The following is a 22,746-nucleotide window of genomic DNA, read 5'->3' on the forward strand; positions in this document are numbered from 1 at the left end:
AAGGGTTGGGGAAGGAAGAAGAAGAGGGAAAGGGAGAGAGAGAGAAAATGCCAGCTACAGCATGCATGTAGAGGGCATTCAGAGGACAACTTGTGGAAATTTATTCATTCCTTCCATCTTGTTGGTTTGGGAATAGAACCCTGTTTGTCGAGTCTGGAGGTACCCACTGAGTGATCTTGCCATCCCTTAAAAATTATTATGTTTATTTGTTTATTATGAATCTGTCTGTCTTCTCTCTCTCTCTCTCTCTCTGTCTTTCTTTCTTTCCTTTTCTTTCTTTCCATCTATCCATTGAACTTTTCCTGAGATGCCTCATTCTGATAGCGGCTTTGCCTCCAAGGCAAGTTAGACATTGTTATTCAATTCTAATTAAAAATACAGAGATCTTCTGCTCTGGGTGGTGAAGATAGCTCTTAATCTATGCGAGGGTTTGTCTTATTCTTTGAGCTTCATGGAAAAGATTCACCGTGAAGGTTTCTTGGCCACTGAGTTCAAGTTTTCCATCTCAGCCCCTCCTCTTCCAGCATCTCCATTACCCTTGACAGTCACTCAGGTAAAGTCCATAGCTCCGGGAACCATGGGAATCTGTCCTTGCACAATCAAGCTAAGGAGCACTGCTCTGAGGTACCATGTGGTTTGTGTCACATGACCAGGAGTGTGACGATCCTTCAGGGTAAGGCCCACAGCACTGGCATATCAAGCAAGCAGTAGAAAAGCAAACAAAACCTTAAGTATTATAGGTTCCTAACTACATGTTAAAGCCTGCTAAATGAAGTCCTGCTAGGTGGCAGACTGCTCCTCTGAGCAGGAGAACATCTCTCTTCTTCCATCAAAGTAAGTGTCAGGGGGAAGAAACCTCCCCAGATGGCCTCCAATTAATCTCCAGTTCTTCTCTCTTGTTTTGCCTCCTTCAAGTTAAGCACAATTTTCACAGAGAACAAGAAATTGGATCCCAGTGAGGAAAACTGAGTTGAAGCCTGAGTTTGGCTGGGCTTCCTTCAGACAAATTAATGGACTGCTAACTCCATAATCTATTCTTTAACTGCTTTCAGATGGCTTTATATAGCTTGGTACCCATATACTTAGCTCTGGACCCTAAAATGGTAACAAATCAAAAAAGATAAATGGGGATAAATCTCAGGGTGGGAGCTCACCTGAGCTACCGATGAGAGCATTCTTTGTGTGTTCGTGTGTGTGTGTGTGTGTGTGTGTGTGTGTACACATGGAGGCATGACCAGTTGTCTTCCTAAATCACCTTCTACTTAGCTTTTAAAATACACTCTCTGACTTGAACCTGGCCCCTTACTGATTCATCTATTGGGAACTCTCCTGTCTTTCTCCCCAGCACTGAGATTATAGGCACAGCTTTGTGGTGGGTACCAAAACTTGAACCCAGGTCCTCATCCCTGTACAGTGAAAACCTTGACAATGTAGCTGTCTTACTTGCCTTCCATATGAACGTTCTGCTGAAGTTAACTGGTTACATTGCCTCCAAAATTCCACCACCACGCATGACAGATCTGTTATGTGGAATAACTCAAAACCATTACTCTTAGGGCTCCTGTTTTTGCTTTGTTGTTTGTTTGTTTGTTTAAAATCAATACATGACTCTCCCCCTCTAGTCTCATATACAGTTCAGCAGGACATTGTACAAACACTCAAAGGAATGAGCCAACTTTGCATTTCCTTTGGTAGCATGCTTGCCTGGTGTGTATGAAGCCCTGGATTCTATACTAGAACCTTATCCACCGGGCCTGGTGACTCATAGCTGTAATCCCAGCACTCAGGGAGTAGAGGCCAGAGACTCAGCAGTTCAAGGTCACCTTTGGCCATACAGTCAGTTGGAAGCCAGTCTGGGCTATATGAAACCCTGTCTCAAAACAAAGCATCATTTCAGATCAATAAAGATGAAGGGAATTTGCCTCTGTTGGTACAGGACAGAGGAGGCAGAGGAGACCTGAATTAAAGCTCACTGTTACCTGGCAGAGATAGACTCTTGCTATACTCTTGCTTTTATTGGCCTTAATGGGGACAGAATCACTTCGAGACTGAACTGCATCCATTCAGGAAACTTTTATGTAGACATCAAGGAAATCCCCTTGCTCGTATTGCCTTCTGGTTACACACACACACACACACACACACACACACACACACACACACACACGATCTGGGCATGCTCCCTCTTGTTAAACACTTTTTAGCTGTGCTCACTCACCAGTTCACACACGTACGACGGTACCGGGCTAATTTGAGGCCTACAGCTTTGTATAATAATGTAATTATCCTATACTGGATCACTTAAAGAGCTTTGTATCCTTACGTCCTAGTTTCTAGTTTTCTGGAGATGCTATGCTTCCATAAATGAGCCGGCCTTCAATCAAAACCCCTCAGCTCAGTTTGGAAAAAAAAAAAAAATTCTTGAGCATTTTTGAATATGCCTGAATTGAGGAAAGAGTCAATTTGCAACTGCTGTGGATGATATTTCTAGTCAGGTTTAGAAGCTGTGGTGTGGGGTCCAATGCAAAGAACAGTTCTGGGCATCTATAACCTTCTAGTTCCAACTCTGGTAATCTCAGGGAGATGGTATAAATTAAAGAATAAAGCCTGAATTTTCCTAAGTGTATTTTGAAAGGTGGGGGTCAAACTTACACAGCGTCCTTTTCCCAATGTCCTGTGTATTCCAGGTGGAGCTTGGGAATGGATGAATGAATGAATGAATGAATGAATGATTAAATTCTATTGGATATTCTCATCATCAGGCCCAGAAGGGAACTTAGAAGGCAGCATCTTTGCAGGGAAATGTTCATGAGATGAACTTTATCCCATGTAGTCAGGAGAGATTTTATTCTAGCGTTCCCTGACTGAATTCTAGCTGACCCCAGGATACTGCCCTGACTCTGCAACAGGACCAGGCTGAAGGTCAACCAAGGAGAGAAATGGATGAATAAATACAAATATGCCCTTCATAAAGGGTATATTGCCTGAAAAGGCTAAAATTCATTGGCACTTCCATCCTTGATGCTGGGAGCATCAATGCTAAGCTTCACCAGACAGGAAAGATCTGGAATTAAGACTCTGACTCATGGGACACCAGTGTAGTGGTTGAGGTGTGACCAGGAATCAGTCAGGCCTCCATTGAGTGTGCCTAATGCCAAGTGGTCACAAGCAATGTTTTTTTTTTTTTTTTAATCCATTAACTACTGAACACCAACTATGTGTCAGGCAGGATGGTGTTTGGCCAAAATGAAGGAGACAAAACTCACTGTCCTTCTGGTCTCCATGGTTACCTCTGAGTATATAGACTGGGAGTGGGTTGGGGGAGTAGAGCAGAAGAGCCAGAAAGTAAACAAAATCACAAACAAGAAGCGAGAAGAAGCTGTACCGGGGGAGGGGCAGAGAGCTTCAGCTTGAGGGCAAGGACGAAGCAGGGTAGCCAGGGAAGGTCTGGGTAGACAGAAAAAAAGTAAGTAAGGGAAGATGGTCTGAGGTCAACTTCAAAGGCAGCGGAAGACTTTGAAGAGAGCATGCAGCCTACTTGTGTCCTTTACCATTGAGGCAGGCTCCCTTTTTGAGTCTAGTCCCATTTTGGTCAATGTTCCCCTAGGCTTTGCACAAATACTTCCCCAGGAGTCGTTTACAATATTAAACATTGATCAGGGGCTGCCAAGATGGCTTAGTGGGTAAAGGTGCCTGCTGATCTGAGTCCAGTCTCCTGAATCCATATGGTAGAAGAAGGGAACAGAGTCCCACAGGTTGTCTCCTCTGACCTTCAGGTGTATGTTGTAACACCTACACACACAGCCCTGACACCATAAGTAAATAAGATGTACATAGTTGTGTTGTTTTGTTTGTTAAGTTGTCAGAAATCGATTTCCTGGTATCTTCTATTCAAACACTTAGTGCCTTTGTAGATCTGGAACACATTGCTGGAAACCGACTTGAGTTAGTCCTTAAAGAGAAATAGGTCAGTCTCCTCACGGGAATGGCTAATTTCCATGGAATTCAGGGGACAGAAGGCCTGCTGTTCCTCTGAGTCGGTGCACTGAGGTTGAAGGGCATGGAGGAGGGTTCATTTGTTCACCTTTCTTTAATGACCTTGCTCATTAGAAACAGAAATCCAAGGAAAGATGCCTTTTATCTGGCTTTTTAGTTGTCTTTCACAGCCATCCTGATTTAATGTCCCTTCTCAATGACTATACCGTACAGATTCCACTTTCTTATGCAGTATGGCACCTGCTTCTATCGGCTACTGGCTTGCCATGATTTACCCACATCAGATACAATGCCCCTTGGAGCTAAACTCCTCAAATGCATTGATCAAGACATTAGGTTTTTAAAAAGACTCAATATGGCTTGTTGACACGCTGTAAGACTAACAAATCTTTAAAAGATTAAAGCAATCTGCTGTCTGGTGTGTATGTCATCTATAATTACATGCCTACAAGAGGGAGGAGGTGTTTGGGGAAAGAACTGCCCAANGAGGCTACCTAATAAAAAGAAGGAGGAAATAAAAGAACAAGACAGAGCAAGAACATCCTTCAACCCACAGCAGCCTCAGCTGTCCGNGATGAAAATCAGCTCTGTTCCCGAAGGTCATAGGAGGTCACTTAGAGGTCTCCAAANACCCAACTCTCTTCCCTCCATATCTATGTCTGAGTATGGATGACACATAAATTCCCATTCTGATCAACAGAATTAAGAGGGATGGNATGNCACTTCTGAAAATGGCTTACCATGTGTGACAGGATACACACAGGTGTCCATGTGTCCTAGCAGGAGCCCACCTGATATCCAGGCCAACAACCCTTGGGATGTCAGACCTTCTGGAGGACAAGAGAATAAACCTGGAAGTTGATTCACCTTCAGCTGAGTTTTGTCGTAGCAAAAACCTGAGCTCACATTGTGGTCGCAGTTTGTCAAGATGGAGACACCCAGATATCCTCCACTCAGGCCCCTGACACACAGAAACTGGGAGGAATAAATGACTAAGATGGTGCGGCTAGAATACTTTGCTACATTAGAAATTGATAAGCAGCCGGGCNTGGTGGCGCACGCCTTTAATCCCAGCACTCGGGAGGCAGAGGCAGGCGGATTTCTGAGTTCGAGGCCAGCCTGGTCTACAAAGTGAGTTCCAGGACAGCCAGGGCTATACAGAGAAACCCTGTCTCAAAAAAACCCAAAAAACAACAACAACAAAATTGATAAGCAAAGCCCAGACATGTGACACACTGTATGCTACCATGTGGTGACAAAATGAGCTCTGTGCAATAAGGTGCTAAACTCAGGTGTCAACTGTCTCTGGGGAGTAGGTTGCTTTCTTCTAAGCAGACGATAAGCCAATGGAGAAGTACTTCATGCCCCTGCCTCCATCCTGGGTCAGGGAATGCTATCTCTGGACATTTCCAAGAACTACATAATAATGCCAGTGTGCATTTCTGGAGAGGAGGGGAAAAGAAATCTCATGCTGCCAATGAAAGAAGCACCTACAGACAAATGGGCTGATACCATCCTCACCTTTGACCCCTCAGTGATCCCCTCATAGCACTAATAAATGCTGATTAGGTTTAGTTCAGTAGAAAGCAAAGACTTATAGCTGAAAACAGAAATGTTATATTTTTCTAGAGTAATATTGTATAATGTCCTCAGCTACCACAGAAGGACTCTGTGGCTCATGGCTTTTCTCTTCTTTCTAGCTTGTCAATCAAAACTCATCTTCTAAAGACTGCTGGTCCAGCTGAGCAGCTAGCAGTGTGTTTGCTTCACATGAGATCTATAAGGCCATGAGCACAAAACCCTGCAAGATCTCTGGCCAAAATCTAGATAAGAATGTTCTTTTTTTCTAAAAGAGAAAGAGGGGTTGGGAGAGGCACCACCCACTACACACACACAAATAAATTGATTAATTAAGGCAACACAGGCATCTTCATATTCTGGCATGGTGGGCATATTTTTCACTCTGCCAATCGGAGAGGTTCCTTAAGGGATTCTGGGGTTAGGGGTACTTTAAATACCTGCTTGGCTATTAAATTACTGATTTAGTAACATCCGAAAATGTGAAGGAACAGAATGTATACTGTAACAAAACAGGAAACAGAGCCCACTGATACATTTTAAAAGATATCACCATTTATGTAACTCATAAAATTTGTATTAGAAAAACATATTCAGCTCCAGAACCTTCTTTTTGCTTGCCCCTAGAGTCCAGGATAGATATTTTACAACCCAATACATTATTGGTGATGGCATATCAACTTTTAGGAGCACAAACACAACCCAACTCCTATGGTGAATATTCGCTCAAGACAGAAAGTTTCACTTAAGGCACAGGAAAGCTGTTGATGACCTTTTGGTATTTCTGACCCATATATTTTGGAATAATTTGACAAGGAGTACCACAACAGTGTTTCCAACTGAATTCTAGTAACCTGATACACACTGTGGGATTAGCCCAAAGCAAAAGGACCTAATGTCCCAGCTGGCAGGCAGTCTCTATTTAGAACAGTGGTTCTCAACCTTCCTAAGGCGGACACCCTTTAGTACAGTTCCTCATGTCATGGTGACCTTCAACTGTACAATGTCTCTCATTGCTACTTCTTAACTGTAATTCTGCTTCTGTTATGAATTGTAATGTAAATATATGTGTTTCCCTGATGGTCTTGGGTGATCCCTGAGAAAGGGTCATGTGGCCTCCAAAGGGGTCAAGACTCCCAGGCTGAGATCTGCTGTTTTAGAGACTCCTTCCCCTAAGGTGCACCCAAGGCATTCTGGCTGGGATACATCCTTACCCTTAGTTTGCATCTTTGGAAGGGTTGGACAGGGGTACAGCCTTTTACCCATTACAACCAAAAAAAAGAGATGGAGGGAGAGGAGAAGGAAGAGAAGAATAAGAAAGAGGAGGAAGAAAGAAAAGAAGAAGAAGAGAAAGAAGAGATGGAGGAAGAGAAATGAGAAAGAGAAGCAGAAAAACAGAGAAATTTTTTTGTTGTTGTTTTGGGGTTCTGTTTTGTTTTTTGAGACAGGGTTTCTCTGTGTATCCCTGGCTGTCCTGGAGCTCACTCAGTAGACCAGGCTGGCCTCGAACTCAGAAATCCGCCTGCCTCTGCCTCCCAAGTGCTGGGATTAAAGGCATGCGCCACCACCACGCCTGGCTCAAAACAGAGAAATTTAAACAAGAATCGAGAAGGAAAGGAAAGAAAGGAGGAAGAGGCAGGCAAGGAACCGAACAAAATTTCAAACAAAGATCAGCAATTTGCAGAGACTTGTTTTGAGTAGAGGGAAAATGGAAATGTTTAACATAAACGCCTGTTACACACTCAGGAGACACCAGGTTTACATCGTGTAACGGGGTAGCAGACGGTATGTGGAAAGCTGCAGGTATGACGTTTGACACACTGAGAAGGAAGCTCTGGGACACCAGTGGTGTCCTGTGACTCCATCATCTTCTGGTCTCATTGGATTTTGTTACAGCTGATCCAGAGATGCCCCCTAACAGCTCCTTTAATGCCTCAAGTGGCCAGAAGAGAATGGATCTAAGCGTGTCCGCTTCAGGGTCCAGAAATCTCAAACACAGATCAAAACCTTTGAACCTCACTTGTCATGTCTCTTGGGACAGGTGAAACCCCAGGAAGCTTCGCCTATTTCAAGTCATGGGTTTCTTGGTTATTGTTTTTCAAACAATAGCCCGGTGACTCAAACCAATAAATTACTTATTAAGGGGCCACTAACAGGTTGTCTAACACCGTGGCAGACTTCAAAAAGCTAGGATTAGGACCAGGAAGAACATACTATGCCAAATATCAACCACAGGCTCAGGATAAGCCAGGTCCTAATTTGGTTCTGACCCCCTTGTGGATTTTATTTGATATTCTCAGCCGAGTTCCGTTCACCCAATTCAGTGAAGAAACTCAGATGCCAAAGATATTGGGCCAGCTGGCCAGGACAGCCCAGTGAGTGACCGACAGAGTAAATATTCACTGCCTTACCGGGAGCCCACACTGACGGTTTGTATTTTAACCTCAAAGAAGAAAACACACTTGTGGAATTATTAATCAGCACTGGCTTCAGATTTAGGCCCGAGTGACATGTTGGGAAACTCAGTCTACCTGGTTTCAAGTCTACCCATTAGACTCAAGTCCTCAGACCACATGTAACACACGCCCAGCAATGTCATGCTGTTTCTCGCCTGTGGCTTTCCTTCTGCCTCAACTTCTCCTTTTCACAGTGCCTATCACAAATCTCTACCCACCAAAGACAGCCTAGTATTTTCAGAGGTTCTTCAATCACCAGTCTCCTGGTTCCCTGATGCCTTCAGGATATCCAACCACCGACAGCTCATTTACCCGCTTCCTCTTCGCACTGCAATCAACGCACCCTTCCTGTGACCTTGGAGTAGGTGTGAGGGGGAAAGTCAGACTCCCTTTGCACAGTCCTTACTATCCCTGTCTTTGCTCTGGATGCTGAAAGGTGGCTACAAAGAATGGTTTTGGATCTAGGTGAATGCTCAACTCACACCCATCCCCCCACCCCCAATTTCCTGCTTCCCTCTTTAAACCAGCAGGTCCCTTCTGGTTTAATTACAGAAAATGAACCAAATATGACAACATAATTTAAAGCTCTAGACACTGCAGGGTGGCAGTCCATGGGTCACAGCTAGGCTAAAGGTCATGTTTTGCTTGGCCCACAGAGCATGTCAAAAAGTAGATTGAATGGCCAATGAACATCATGCAGAGTTCTAGCCTTTCATACAAAATTGAAGATTTTGTAAAATTGAGACGACTCCTTCCTGGCTATGATAGGTAGGGCCCAAGGAGCAATGGTTTAGAGCCAAACAGCAAGTTAGCCTTAGAGTTCCAGCTCCCCACTGAATATCATATTGTTCCTTAGATATGTCTAGCTTCCATGGTTGGTTTCTGCACTGGTCTGTGTGTGCTCCTCCACACGGGTCCCTTTCCTCTAAACAGCCAGGGAAGGCTTCTTGGAGGAAGTGGCTTTTGGATGAAAAAAATGGAAAGATGGAAGCTGTTTGTGTGCCGTTTCTGTCCTTAGCGCATTTCTCTGCTCATAACCAGAGCAGACCAAGGAGTTCTCCATCTACACCATCAGTACCTTGGAGTCAGGAAAATTCAAGTTCCCGTTCAGTCCTTGTCATTTTCCTGATGGATGACCTTAGAAACCTGAAGACAGGTGCTCAAATTATCCTTTTGCCAAATGGGAGAGGACAGGAAAACATCCTTCAGAGCCTTACTGTTGCGGGACGTATACAAAAACTAGCATCTAAAGCCGTCAGCGCAGAGTTTTAAGATGAACGCAGACAACAGTATTTTAGTCCAGGATTTGGCAAGCATTTTTCCATAAAGGTTCAGGCACCAAATATTTTAATCTCAGTGAATCTCTGTCATAAGTTCTCGGCCACTGTAGTGTGAACACTGTAAAGTGACTTTTGTAAACATCATGGGATGTTAGAGTACTAATAAAACTTTATTTATTAAAAAGAAGAAGAAGAAGCAGAAGCAGGCAAGGGGACACATTTTGATATGTGGGCTTTAGGTTTCCATTGCCGCCGCAGCCAGGCAATGTAGTCATCAAAATGATGTTTGATAAGAGTCTGGATTAGGCATAGATGTCCCCACGTGACATCTGCAGTATTAACAACTGGGTCACTAGACTCATGAGGTCATGTCCTTCCCATTGAAATCTCATTAGACTTCAGTTCAGAAGTGACTTCTCCCACAGTGTCTTGGCAGGCCTTTCCAAGATGGACAGTCACCCATGTCACAGGAGTCTCTATTTTTCTTCCATTACTCTGACCATGTCACAGGATTTGGGGTAGTTGGATGAACTGTGTGTGTCCTCTCTAGATGCCTGTATGCTCCCATGTGGGGTCTGTGCTAGCTAGACAACATTCAGAAGACAACCTGTAGGTTCTGAGGCTGAGACTCCTCTCCTGTGACACTGGATTCCAGGTGGGGGTCTAAGGAACTTTGAAATTCCCTTATAGAGCATGTGACATTACCATAGACTTGAAATGGTACTAATCAGTCAACAACATAACTACAGATTTCTAGAGGTTCAAATAAATACCAAGTCAGTGCTTAGTAAAGGCCCCAATATTTGGAGTTTGTTAGTATATCCTAAAGTTATAGGGATTCACATCAAAATAATAAAACTGCTTAGCCTTCATCTTTGGAAGAATTAGGTTTCCCTAATTCCTAGGTTTCCCTAGGGTTCAGTCTTTGGTCTAAGTATCACCTCTATGTGAACTTGGGCATTATACTTCACCTGTCTTAGCCCCCACTACACCAATTAGTAGTGAAATAGTATCAAAATACTCCAAACCTTAAAGAATCCCGGATAATTAAATGAGCCGCACTGTGTATGATTGACAGATAAATACCACATTGCAGCCACACAATGGTCAAACTGTGGGAAATGTTGCAACTTTGATTTCAGTGGTAACAATGTAGAGGAAACTTGACTCCCTGTCTCAGAGTTCCTGCTACCTGAGATTCTATCAAAATGTCCAGGGTAATTAGACAAGAGCCTTTGTCTTAAGGAACCCTGGCATTCAGCAATGCCAAGAGACCAGGGACTAGTCTCATGTCTAAACCCAAAAATGTCTCTTGATGGCAGGAGAGCCAGAGAACCTGCCTGACCAATGGACAGCCATCTATCCTATTAAGCAGGGCAAGTCTGAGAGAACCTTATCTTTAACTTTCTATGCACTGCTTCCATTGGTCTGGCCTTTGTAGACACAACAGAAAGGTCCAACCTAGACTTGACCAAAGTTAGGAAGCCATCTTATCAAAACAGCAAGATTGAAGCCAGATCAAAAGCATTCTGGAAAGTACAAGGACACTCATTTTTCTCCTACAAAATACGGCTAAATTGTTTTTCTCCCAAATGGTTCCCTGAGCTGAGTCTCAGCCAGTCAACTAGTCAAGGTTGGACCAAAGAGAACTCAGGATTCTATCAAAACCTCTTGTATCTGACATTCCTTAGGAAGATTACAGTGAACCCAGCTGACAAGTAACAGGACAGGGACTTGACCAATCACCTCTGCAGCACAAAAGCCTTCCCCATAGAGGCCCGGAAGCCATACATATGTACCCACACTTACATAGCCATGTATCAGTACATATGTTATAAATATATGTTATGTACATATATTTCACGGTTCATGTCTCTAGATTCATTAAGTTGTGGTTAGCACATAAAATTCTGTATTTAAGGTTTAGATGGTAACAATGTGATGCATGCGTGTATACCATACAAAACATTGATTGCCATCTGCCACCTCACAGAATCTCTACTTGGGGCCTGTGAGAACTCTGAAAGACTTCTACTCTCTTACCATTGACACACACTCTGTTGTCCCTGCCCTCTATAAACACAGTTTTAGGCCAGCATTTCTCAGGCTAGCAAGATGAGTTGGCGAGTCCAGACACTTGCTACCAAGCCCGCCAGCCTGAGTTCAATCCTCAGGACCCATGTGGTGGAAGGGGAAAATTGACTCCTGAAAGTTGACCTCTGACCTGCCCCAGGTGCCCCTTGTGACAGCCACTTGTCATCACTCACAAAATAAAGAAATAAATGTAAAATAAATTATATATATTATACACACACTCATATCTATATGTATATATAAAATATATGTATATATAAATATAATGTGTATATATTTTTGTATATACACATACACACATACATTTCTCCCTTAAGAATACACAGAATTAGTGAGACTGAAATATTTGCACTCAGCTCTTTGTCTCCAGTTAGTCTGTGTTCTTTTGTCCTGGTTAAATGTGCTTTAATTAGCAAATATCTGTAAATAATTTACTTGCTTTTCAAACACAATAGAACAATGGGGTCAGTTTTCACATACATTTACCAAGCCTGTATCTGGATCTTAAGCCAGGCTCAGCCATTGTTCAATAACTGTATTAAGCTGCCTCCTTCTTGCTGTCTTCCTTGGAGGAGGTTGGGGCGGCGGGGGGGGGGGGNAGGGATANAAACCCAAGTTCCAGGAACAGCAGCACCATATTCTACTGGACCCCAGAAGCCTAGCACACAAGGTTGTCCAGTTCAGGCTTGTTCAAGCCCTAAAACACTCAAATGAAAAATCAGGAAGTACACCGTGGTAGCAGTTGTTCTAGGATTAGGGTACCCATCAAAACCCCTTCATCCCCAGAAACGCTTATAGTGTGAGCCCTGCTCCCCCAAGACATGATGACACCCAGGGAAATCACAGCACCTCATCTAGGCTCTGCAGGGGTTAAAACAGCGCCCTGCATGCAGTGCAAAGCAAGATGCTAAATCAAATGAGAGCGACTGCTCCGAGACCAGAGGCATATTATTTTGAATAAGATTGAAAAGGCCAGAAAAAGCAATTCAAAAACATTTCAATTATGTATTTCCCAGAACTACATCTTGGAGCAACCTAATGCAAATGCTACCAACCACAATAAAACTTCTTCCCACATAAAAGCATATAAAACAGGTTGAGCAGTGTATACTTTATAGATCATATGCATATTTCGGACTATTAATAAAAAATGCAAAAATCTATGTGTGCTTGACTCTCTGAAGCAACACAGTAATTATGATTAAGGGACACACAGCACGGAAAGAGCCAATTTATCTTTCCTGGTGCTCAGGAATATGCTATTGTGTAACTAAGCAACTAAAGACAAAATATGGTGTAATTAATTCACTCCTATGCTTATTTAAAAGACACAATTAGAACATTTTTATTTTCCAGCTTGCACAGTAGCTCAACATGCTTGAGGCTGTGGAAAGCAAAGCCTAATTCGCAAAGGCAAGAGTTTAATGTTTAAGCCAAGCCAAGGCTTTGGAATTGAACAGTAGAGGATTGGTGGCTTTTCAGGCCCGGTATGCCTGAGTCATGAGGAAGGAAGATGGGGGAGGGGTCAACAGCTGGGCTAGCAACACGTGGCCTCCGCTGTCTGCTTTTTGTGAACATGATTATCCTGTGCACGAGAATCTAGGCGACTGTTACCTATACAGTAGCAAAGAGTCTATAGAAAATTCACATCGTCAAACTACCATCCTAGTCTTGAGTGTCAAATCTCCATCCTTCCGGCTGTGGATGGATACATGTCGGATGTGGGCTGGATCCCATTGGTCTGAAGTCAGCGCCCTCTTTTCAATAATGGCTATCTGCCTGGTTTTCAGTAGGTTTATATGGCATATATACACGTGTGCATGTGGGTGTTTGCACTTCTCCATATGAGTGTTTGTTTGTGTGTGTGTATGCATGAGTGTGTAGGCCAGATGTTGAATTCAGATGTCCTCCTCAGTCATCCTCTACTGTTTGAGATGGGGTCTTCTACTGAGTCCAGAGCTCAAGACCCCAGAGACACACCTGTCTTCCTGTCCTGGCACTGGGATGACAGGCATGCCTTTTACCCGATGCTGGGTATCTTAACTCTCAGGTTCTCTGTTACCCACTGAGCCATCCCCCCAAACTCACAAATTTTGAAACATCAGTGTGATGCTCACTGTCCCGGACTTGCATGGACACGCTCTAAGGGCCAAGGCCTAGGCTCTGATCTATGGAAACACAGTGAGGATTACACTACACCCTCAAAAAGTCCACAGTACTCGGGGGCAGATTCTTCCAGAAACAAAGGATCCATGACCACATCTCTTAGAGGCGAACGAGTCTCCGAGGCAGCAATCGATAAATTTGTTTTAAATACCCTTAAAAGCAGAGCCAGCAAGTAATCATTAGTTACAATATTATTCTGAGTAGAGGATGGCAAATATCCAACTGCCCTGCTATAAAAAATGACAAGCGAATGCATTTGATTCAAGCAATTATATGCTGGATATCGGTTAAAACGAGACTTTGATAAATGAGCCCGAGTTGTGTGTTACCAGATGCCACTATGAGCAACGGCATGCTTTATTAATAATTAATAACCAAGTATTTACATGCGTGGACTCTTGTACTTCATAAAAAATAACATTTCCTGAGTATGGGCCTGACCGTTTAAATGTCAAGAGAGGTTTTAATTGCCTTCAGTACGGAGTCACTATTAAACCTTGGTTAAGGTCATCCATCTGAGAAGAATGCTATCTTTTGTGAACTGCCAACATGACTGAGCTGGGGCTTGACTCTTCCTCTCCAGAAATCTAGGTTTCAGTTTGTCACTACAAAGTTCCTAATTTCAACAAGCTGAGTGTTGCAGATCAAAAAGGTACCCGGATAGACCATCATGGCAGCTCCAGGCTGAACCCTCCGTCTAAATCATTGGCTTTTTTCTTTGGACAAACACCCATTCACGTATTTTGGCATCCATTGGGGTGATATGGGTTTTAGTAGCAAAGAAGAAAGTATGAGATGGGGTTCTGAGGTAATCTAACACATTAGTGACCAACCAACTGGCCACGGTGAATGAAGGCAGGCTGCTGGCCAAAAAAANNTTTTTTTTTTTTTTTTTTAAAAGATTTACTTTGTTATTTGGTGTGTGTGTGTGTGTGCACACGCGTGTGCGCACGTGCGAGAGTGCATGGACATCACATGTGTGCAGGAGCCCACAGAGATTGGAAGAGGGTATCAGATCCCTGACAGCGGGAGTCATACACAGTTGGTGAGCCATCTGACTTGGGTGCTGAGAATCCAACCCAGGCTAGCTGCAAGAAGAGTAAGCACTCTGAACGGCTAAACCATTTCTCCAGCCTTCCAAAAGGTATTTCCAAGGTATTTTTTCTGAAGTTTAAATTAGGTGTCTGTGTGTGTGTTTATATATGCAAATACGAGTGAGTGTGTGAGTGTGTGACCCTCTTGGGGGGCAGAAGAGGGTTACAGAGCTCCTGGTTTGGAGTTACAGGTGGCTCAGTTTTTGTAAGATAAATATACGATCTGAAATGACTGAGATATCTTTTCAGCACCGCCCGCAATGTTTTGATATGATGCTCAGTTGTTCTGAACCCAGTGAACTCCAAGGAAGAGGAGACTCCTACTAACTAGATTACCGTGCAAAAGGAGAGAACCCTGAGATGGGCCAAGCTAAAGTAAGATGCAAAGCACCACTAACTCACAGGCTCCTGAGATGGGGATTCAGGCTCCTGAGATGGGGATTCATGTCCCTGAGTCGAAATGCTGCCGGCACACAGTGGGTGTTCTATATAAATGGGTATGCAGCTCTAGCACACAGTAGGTACTCTGGGAATGTGTGTCGGGCAAATGAGACTCTGAAGATGAAAATCTTGCTTTCTACTTTTCTAGAAAGGTCATGAAACATCCAGAGAGATCTTAGCTCATTCGCAGCTGGAAAATCTGATATTTTGTTGACCAGTACCTGTCAGTCAGGGTGGGATAGTCTGTGAGGTCCCCCAAAGGGGCGTTTCCCTTGCACCTCTGCTGTGTTTAAGGGCTCAGTACACACTAGGACACATAGATGACAGGTTTTCAAGTTTACTCATGTGATAGGATACACATCTCCGATTGTGACTGTGTGTACATCTTTGAGCATATTGACCTTGTCTTTTTTTTTTTTTTTTTTTTTTTTTTAAGATTGGTCAACTTCTGGAGAAAAAGGGCCAGCCTGCCAAGTGCTTTCCAGTCATCTCTCCACCGCCTACGAGGTTAACCCTCAACAAGTAGTTTGTCTTTGATGAACACAAGCCAGACAATACCTATATTGCCTGGAGCTTGGATCTCAGCCATTCAAAATATACTTCAATGTAAATTTTATTTATTCACAAAAGTGAATGTCCTAGCCTCAACATTAATACATGTGCATGCCTGTAAGTGATAAGGACATTATGCTGATATTAATTATGTCTATAATATGAGATCTTGTTTGGAGCCAAGTAGGAAAGAGGACTAGGATCTGGGGAAATAGCTCATAGGAAGAACATCTGCTAAACAAGTGTAACTCCTTGAGCTCGACTCCCAACATTGAGGAACTGCAGAATAGAAATATTCCATCTTCTACATCCACCTTACGGGCCAGAGGTCAGCAGACTTTTTCCGTAAAGAATCAGGCCAGACGACAAATATATCTACTGTGTCGATCGTATGGTAGCCATCAAAAGTACTAGCTGTGTTGTTCTAATCAAAGAGTTTCAAATACTATATAAATAAATGACTTTGGCTACGTCCCAATAAAACTTTATTTATAAACTATCAGTGGGCCATATTCAGCCTTCAAGTTTTAGCTAGCTGACCCTTAGCACAGACCAGTTGAGTGGTCTCCATGCAACGCTTTAGTTCTTGTTCTGTACATGGTTAGAGATGTCCCTTCATTTAGTTTTTAAAAACGAATGACTAGGAATAGGCAGTAGCCAGAGTAACTACAGCCATCGGTGGTTAAGTTCCCATGGGTCCTGATTCTAGATGAAAATAATCACTACCAGTAGAGACTGAGTTTTCCTAAGTCTTGTGCTGGTTGGTCCCCTCTTATTTTTTGTTTTTGTTTTTGTTTTTTTGTTTTTTTTCGAGAGGGTTTCTCTGTGTAGTCCTGGCTGTCCTGGAACTCACTCTGTAGACCAGGCTGGCCTCAAACTCAGAAATCTGCCTGCCTCTGTCTCCCAAGTGCTGGGATTAAAGGCATGCACCACCATGCCTGGCTGTTTTTTTTTTTTTTAAATCATCATCTCTGATTTCCTCAGTAGATTCAAGATCAGCAATTCCATTATACAGATGAAAAAATTGAGTCTTGGGCAAGGCAGAGCACTATTTAAGGACAGCAAGGTAAGTCAAGGAGACTCAGAAATCTCTAAAATCACCTTAAGGGCTTTGCAAAAACAAAGACAGCCTATCTAGATTACAGAACGCGTCTCCCTGCCCCCCAGGTATGATCAAATCAGGTAATCTTTTGAAAAATGTTGCCGGTCCAGTCAGTAACATTTTTCAGTAGCAAAATAAAAATTCTTAAGAAATCTTCTGTTGTGATGACACAGCTAAACTCAACACACGAATAAAAAACAGCCCCAGTGGAAGGAACCAGAACCACCGGGGACTTTTAGCAAAGTAACTCAGGAGTTGCCAAGAGGACTCAAATTCCAATGAGAAAAGCACATACCAATATTCATGGTAACGATCACAGACAATCACTATTGATCTATCCACTGAGTACCTTTCCACCATATAGTAGCTCATTTAGTCCATAAAACAATCCCAGGAAGTCGATACCACATGCCCATATATGGATAAAAATAGTGAGACACAGATGCTTGAGAAATTCTCCACGATTATATCATTCGAGTGAGACTGTTGAAAGTCTTCAAAGTCTTGGCTCCAGCTCCAATTGTCCTTAGCAGTTTCTAAGTGGACCACAACTTTCAGTGTATCCTGGATGATGACAACTATAGACTGTTAGAAATTCTGAAAGCAAGCTGGAGTCTAAAACACCCAGGCGTGCTTGGTCTTGACTCAATGACATCATTAGCTTAACCTTTCCCATTCCTAGTTCCAGGCCATCAACAAACCTTCATGTAAAAACCCAAGCCTGCACATGCATGCATTTGGAAAGCCAACCGCCAATAGAATAAGTACTCAGCAGTTTGGGAGTAAGCATGATTAGAGGTTACCCAGTAACAGGACCAGTTACCCACCTACATTGCCATGTCCTTCCCTGAAGAGCTACTGCTCACATGTGCCAGTCAAGGGTGGTTACCATGGACACTACCTCCTTGCCCGTGTCCTGCTCTTTCCTCCCATGCTGACTTAAGACAGCATCATCATTAGATCCAACAAAATCCACATAAATGTTACTGTGATTTGCCATTGTTTATAAAATTTAAAAAAATGTTCATAATATTCTTACCCCGAGTCCTCATTTTAAGAATTTTGAAATATCTAAAGCGCTTTCCCCTATATGATGTGTCTTGATTTTCCCCCAAATTTTTCAGTTCTTAGTATTATTCCCATTTTCTGGGCGAAGAAACTGAGGCTCAGATTCTTATAGTTATCTAACGTCAAACTGAGGCTAAGTTGTAGAATAGAAATGTGCCTCTTCTCTCTCTCTTTCTCACTTTCTCCCCCCTCCCCTGTGTGTGTGTGTCTGTGTGTGTGAGAGGGAGAGAGAGAGAGAGAGAGAGAGAGAGAGAGAGAGGGGTGTGTGTGTGTGTGTGTGTGTGTGTGTGTGAGAGAGAGAGAGAGAGAGAGAGAGAGAGAGAGAGAGAGAGAGAGGTGTATGTGGATGTATGGCATACTAGTGCACCACAGCATGCTTGTGGAAATCCAGGGACAACCTCAAGTGTTAGTTCTTAAGATCTACCTTGTCTAAGGTGCTGTTCACTGCTGTTCACTGCTGCGTACTATCTCAAACTAGGGTTCCTGCTTCCAGTTTATGAGGCTCTGAGGATTTGAACTCTGTTCCTTATGCTTGCCCAGTAGCTGCTTCATCCACTGAGCCACCTCAGCCTCCAGTGTACCTCTTTTGCCAGTGCCTTTCCTCACTGCAGGTTACCAGCACTGGCAATGTCTGATGTCACCATCACCCTAGAAACCAATCGATAGCTAATTATTAATAACTGAAAATATTTTTGCTCTATAGTTTCAGTTAGGATTATTTGAACTACATAGAATAAAATCTTCTAACCCTGAATATCTGACCTTTGGGAGCTGATTGAGTTGCCTCATTTGAAAATGATCAAGGGACTGCCTTTAATGGTGCATGCTTCTAGAATCTACTATGATGTGCTTTCATGTTTCAGTAATAGGTTTTTACTGAAGGAGGCAAGCTGAAAGTTTTGGAAGGACTAGGTGACACTGGCCACACTTGACAGGCAACATGACCTTGGCATGTTCCGGTCCCCATCTATAAAATGGGTAGGCACAATCCTGTACCACCCAGTCCCCTGCATTGACTGCAAAGATCCATGTGGAATTAAAAAAAAAAAAAAATCTGCTGCAAATCACATCGAACCACACAGGGACGCTATTTCTAAACTTGCACAATGATCATGCTCCTGCTTTTAGAACTGACGTCTTCCCATTTCAAGAAATCAGAAAAAGGCAGAACGTCTCTTTTCAATAGAGAGTACCCAGAGTCCTGGTCGTCCTTTCCAGATAGGTGCCGATGTCAGCTCAATCAGGAAATTATTAACCTCCATTTGGTTACTTAAAATAAACTCTGCTGGCTGATGAAATGTTCTTGAACACCAAGAAAACATTCCCCTGCATTTAGCAACGGCAAAGGCATCCCTCAAAACTATTTAAAATCAATAATAAAAACCATTTCAATGTATATAAACAAGTTAATCGAGTAGGCGAAAACAAAGCAAATTTCTTAATGAGAGGCCCTGTTGCCCCCTCAAGGCGCCTGCAGTAAATGCTGGTCTGTGACTCTCCTCCCCAGGAGCCTGGCTGCTGCTGTTCTGCTAACGTCTGACTTAGGCCAGGGGGGAAATGACATCACCCGGGTGGAAAGCCGATCCTGCACCGGGAAACTTTCTACCTGCTTTCCATTTGTCATAATTATTTTGCACAATGCAGCTTCCATTTGCATAATTTTGAGGCGTGTCATTATCTCAATTGAAAATTGTTTTAATATGGCTGAATAACTCACAATGACATCAGCCGAAGTCCTAATGAAATATACAAGTATAATCATACAGCTAATTACCAGCCGTGTTAGCATTAAAAAACAAATCATGCATAATATTAGACTATGTATAAGCAGCTGAGGATTATAAATAGAGCCGCCCTCTCTCCACAAACCCCCTAGAGTTTACTTTTAAATGGCAAGATTAATTTTCTGAGGTATGGCTCATACAGTAGATACGAAATGCCTAGATCATTACAACTCCCCATAAGGAACAATTAAAAAGAGATCGTGTGTTTAAAAACGTATCTATTCATTGTCAACAGTTCTGACAGACAGATGGGATCGTCTGTGGATTTTATTCTTAAATCAGAATTTGCCGTTTAGTTACATCAACAGAAATTAAAGAGGACCTAGTGGGGTCAACTCGGGGTCTTTTAAACAAATATTCCAATTTCAATTAAAAAAAAAAAAAGAGTGACCACAAATATCCCATAAAACACTGAATGATTTCCTCCTGGGTTTAGTCCGAAGTCTGTTAGGCACCAGCTCTTTTCTGGATATTTAATCCTTCCCTTCTCCAGATCACAGGCCATGTTGAAGTAATAAATTTGAAAAGCAAATAATAAGAAATCAGGAAGGGGGAGGGAGAGAAGGAAGACAGCTGCGCAGCAAAGTTGGGTCGGGGGAGGGGCTTGAGCCGGGGGGGGGGGGGCGGGGGGGGAAGGCGCTCAACCTGTTGGTGGGCTGCAGGGGTCCCACTCTGCATCCACACACCACCTTAGTCAGGCTGCAGGCGGAGCCCGGAAAACCGAATGCTTACACCCTAGGCTTGTCGGGGAGGGCGGGGGAGGGGTGTGTGCCGGGAGGAGGGCGGAGCTTATTTCCGAAAAGGCAGATTCCTGGGCCGAGGTTCTGACGAACTCCCTTAATTAACCAGCCGCGGACCACTGAGGGTAATTCGATCCGGGGGAGAGGGAGTGAGCTAGCAAGGCCAAAAGTGCAATCAACTCCATCAGCTCCAGGAATTTCTGCCTGGGCTGGCAGCTCCAGGGCCCCGGAGGAGTTCAGCACCGAACCATTCATTTAACAACAGACCTACCTCGAAAGCTCGCGAGCCTGGCGCCGAGCTAGCTGCCCTCAAAAGTCTCAGTCTGATCACCCTGCTCTGTCTCGGGAGACACAAAGCCTGGCCAGGGGGCCGTGCGCCCTCCCTCCCGCCGCGCCCTGGGCGCAGACTCCCCAAAATAGTTCCTGTGTGTGTGTGTGTGTGTAGGGGGGTAGCGATCGCTCCACCAAGCTCGGCCCTCGGACCCGGGGAGCCCATAGAGGTGCGGTCACACCCGCAGTGACAGAGCCCGAGGGAGGTGGCCCGGTGGCGGCGCTGCAGGGTCCTCTCCGCGTCCATCCCGCGCACAGACTCGTACCTCACCGCAGAGGCCCCTGCACCCAGCCCCACACCCTACTGGAAGACGTCCACTTCGCGTGGAGTCACTGTAAACCAGAACATCAAATGGCTCCGGGAGGAGGGGGAGTGGGCGCGAGATAGTTCTTAATGCCGAACGTGTTTGTGCCGGTTACACGACCGCTTTGAAATCCGCCCGGGCAGATGCGCAAGTTATTTGAATGTATTATCCCAGTACCTGTCATTTATCACTTCAGTCAACACGCCTTTGCCAACTCAATTGCTTTTGATCTCATTCTGCCTCCGTTTCGTAATTTCCGCCCTCTTAAACATATCAAATACTTAAAAGAAAAGAAAAAACGTGAACAATATCAAAACCCACTAAAAGAAAGCTACCCAGCCCAGGAGCCAGGCATGAAGTAAAAAAATTTTAAAAATTAAAAAGCAAAAAATATGTATATTAAAATATGTATATTAAAGCATGAGTTATTAATCTTCAAGAAGAGGTAGCTAAACGAACACACACACACACACACACACACACACACACACCCTGGAACAAAACCCTTCTCGACAAGTTATTTGATCTTGACTAAAATCAGCAGTTGGACGGTCTTTGTAAAGCTGACAGCCAAACTCTGACAATGGTAAAATACTCCAGCCCCAGTTAGTGGCGCTACCCCTTTAAAAAACGAGCGGATCCTGCTCACCGCAGAACTGAATACAGTATTTTCAAGCTTGCCTTATAATACGCATTACTGGAGGGGGGGGGTAGATAATAAAGAAGGAAGAGAGGGAGAGATAGGTTTACCACCTCGCCATGGTCGCTATTTCTGCCCTGGGGAGTGTCTTCGGGGAGGAAATAAAGTTTCGAGCTGGATAAAAGTTGCCGGCTGGTCCTTTCTTCCCACAACAGCTGGAGCTCCGCTATGCAAATCGGATCCTTTGGCGTACATCTTACAAAGAAAAAGTCGCCAAGGGACAAGATTCTTGGTTTGCCTTCAAGGTGGAATTGAAAAGCCTTATAAAAAATATAAGGTCCGTGCAAGCCACACGGTGAGCCGACCCACTGCAGGAGGGGGAGAGAGAGGGGGAGAGAGAGAGAGAGAGAGAGAAAAAAAAAAGCACCACGTAAATAATGTAGCCATCAAGCACAAATATCTATTCCCAGGCACATTCACACACAAGACTCTCAATACAGACCGGCCCACAGATAGAACGCTGGGTGAAAAAATATTACAAAACCCACTAATTTTCTGCCTCCCTTAAAAAAAGAAAAAAGAAAAAAGAAAAGAAAAGAAAAAAGAAAAAAAAAAAAAAACCTCCGGGTCCCCACCACCCCTCCCCAGTTCCCCATATGAGGCGATAAAATTACATTATGTAGGTATGATCAGCGCAGGGATTTTTAAAAAAACAATAAAAATGATTTTGGGGGGATGCAGAGGGTAAAAGTTTGGTAAAAAGTTTGTGGGGGGTGTGAGGGGGTGTGAGGGGGTGGGTGAGCTGGGGGGCAGGGGGGTGCCGGGGGGCGCCGGGACCGCAGGAGCGGAGGAGAGCGAAATACCTGGAGTGAGTTGGGCTCCATCTCGACGTTCTGAATTGATTGAACTCAACATTCTCTCCAAACTTGTTGGCTTGAATGGATTGCATCAGGTCCTGGCAGGGGAAAGCATTCTCTGCTTGCAGCCGGCGTGATGTCTCAATATAAAACTAAGCTCTAGCCTCCCCCTCAGCACCAAAATGATTGAAAATATATCCTAATATTTCCTCGAAGACTCAATTTTCATCTCCTGTAAAAAAGATGTGGGTTTGCTGCCAAAG

General features: G+C 43.8%; 1 protein-coding gene across 3 annotated transcripts in view; it reads right to left on the minus strand.

Moving 5' to 3' along the window:
* Arid5b (AT-rich interaction domain 5B) overlaps positions 1 to 22,544 on the minus strand; it is a 183,683-nt gene extending 161,139 nt beyond the window's left edge. Inside the window, exons 1-2 of one of the 3 annotated variants that reach the window (XM_021173683.2) lie at positions 22,490 to 22,544; positions 21,740 to 21,994 (exon numbers count right to left, since the gene is read on the minus strand). In XM_021173683.2, coding sequence (XP_021029342.1) covers positions 21,740 to 21,994; positions 22,490 to 22,510 — 276 coding nt within the window. In that variant the 5' untranslated portion in view covers positions 22,511 to 22,544. Of the gene's footprint in view, positions 1 to 20,256; positions 20,293 to 20,622; positions 20,677 to 21,739; positions 21,995 to 22,489 lie in introns of those variants that run through there. The other 2 variants (XM_029482612.1, XM_029482611.1) reach the window with 2 other exon arrangements.
* Positions 22,545 to 22,746: the final 202 nt, after the last annotated feature.

The sequence above is a fragment of the Mus caroli genome, chromosome 10, assembly GCF_900094665.2.
Source record: "Mus caroli chromosome 10, CAROLI_EIJ_v1.1, whole genome shotgun sequence".
NCBI classification, from domain to species: domain Eukaryota; kingdom Metazoa; phylum Chordata; class Mammalia; order Rodentia; family Muridae; genus Mus; species Mus caroli.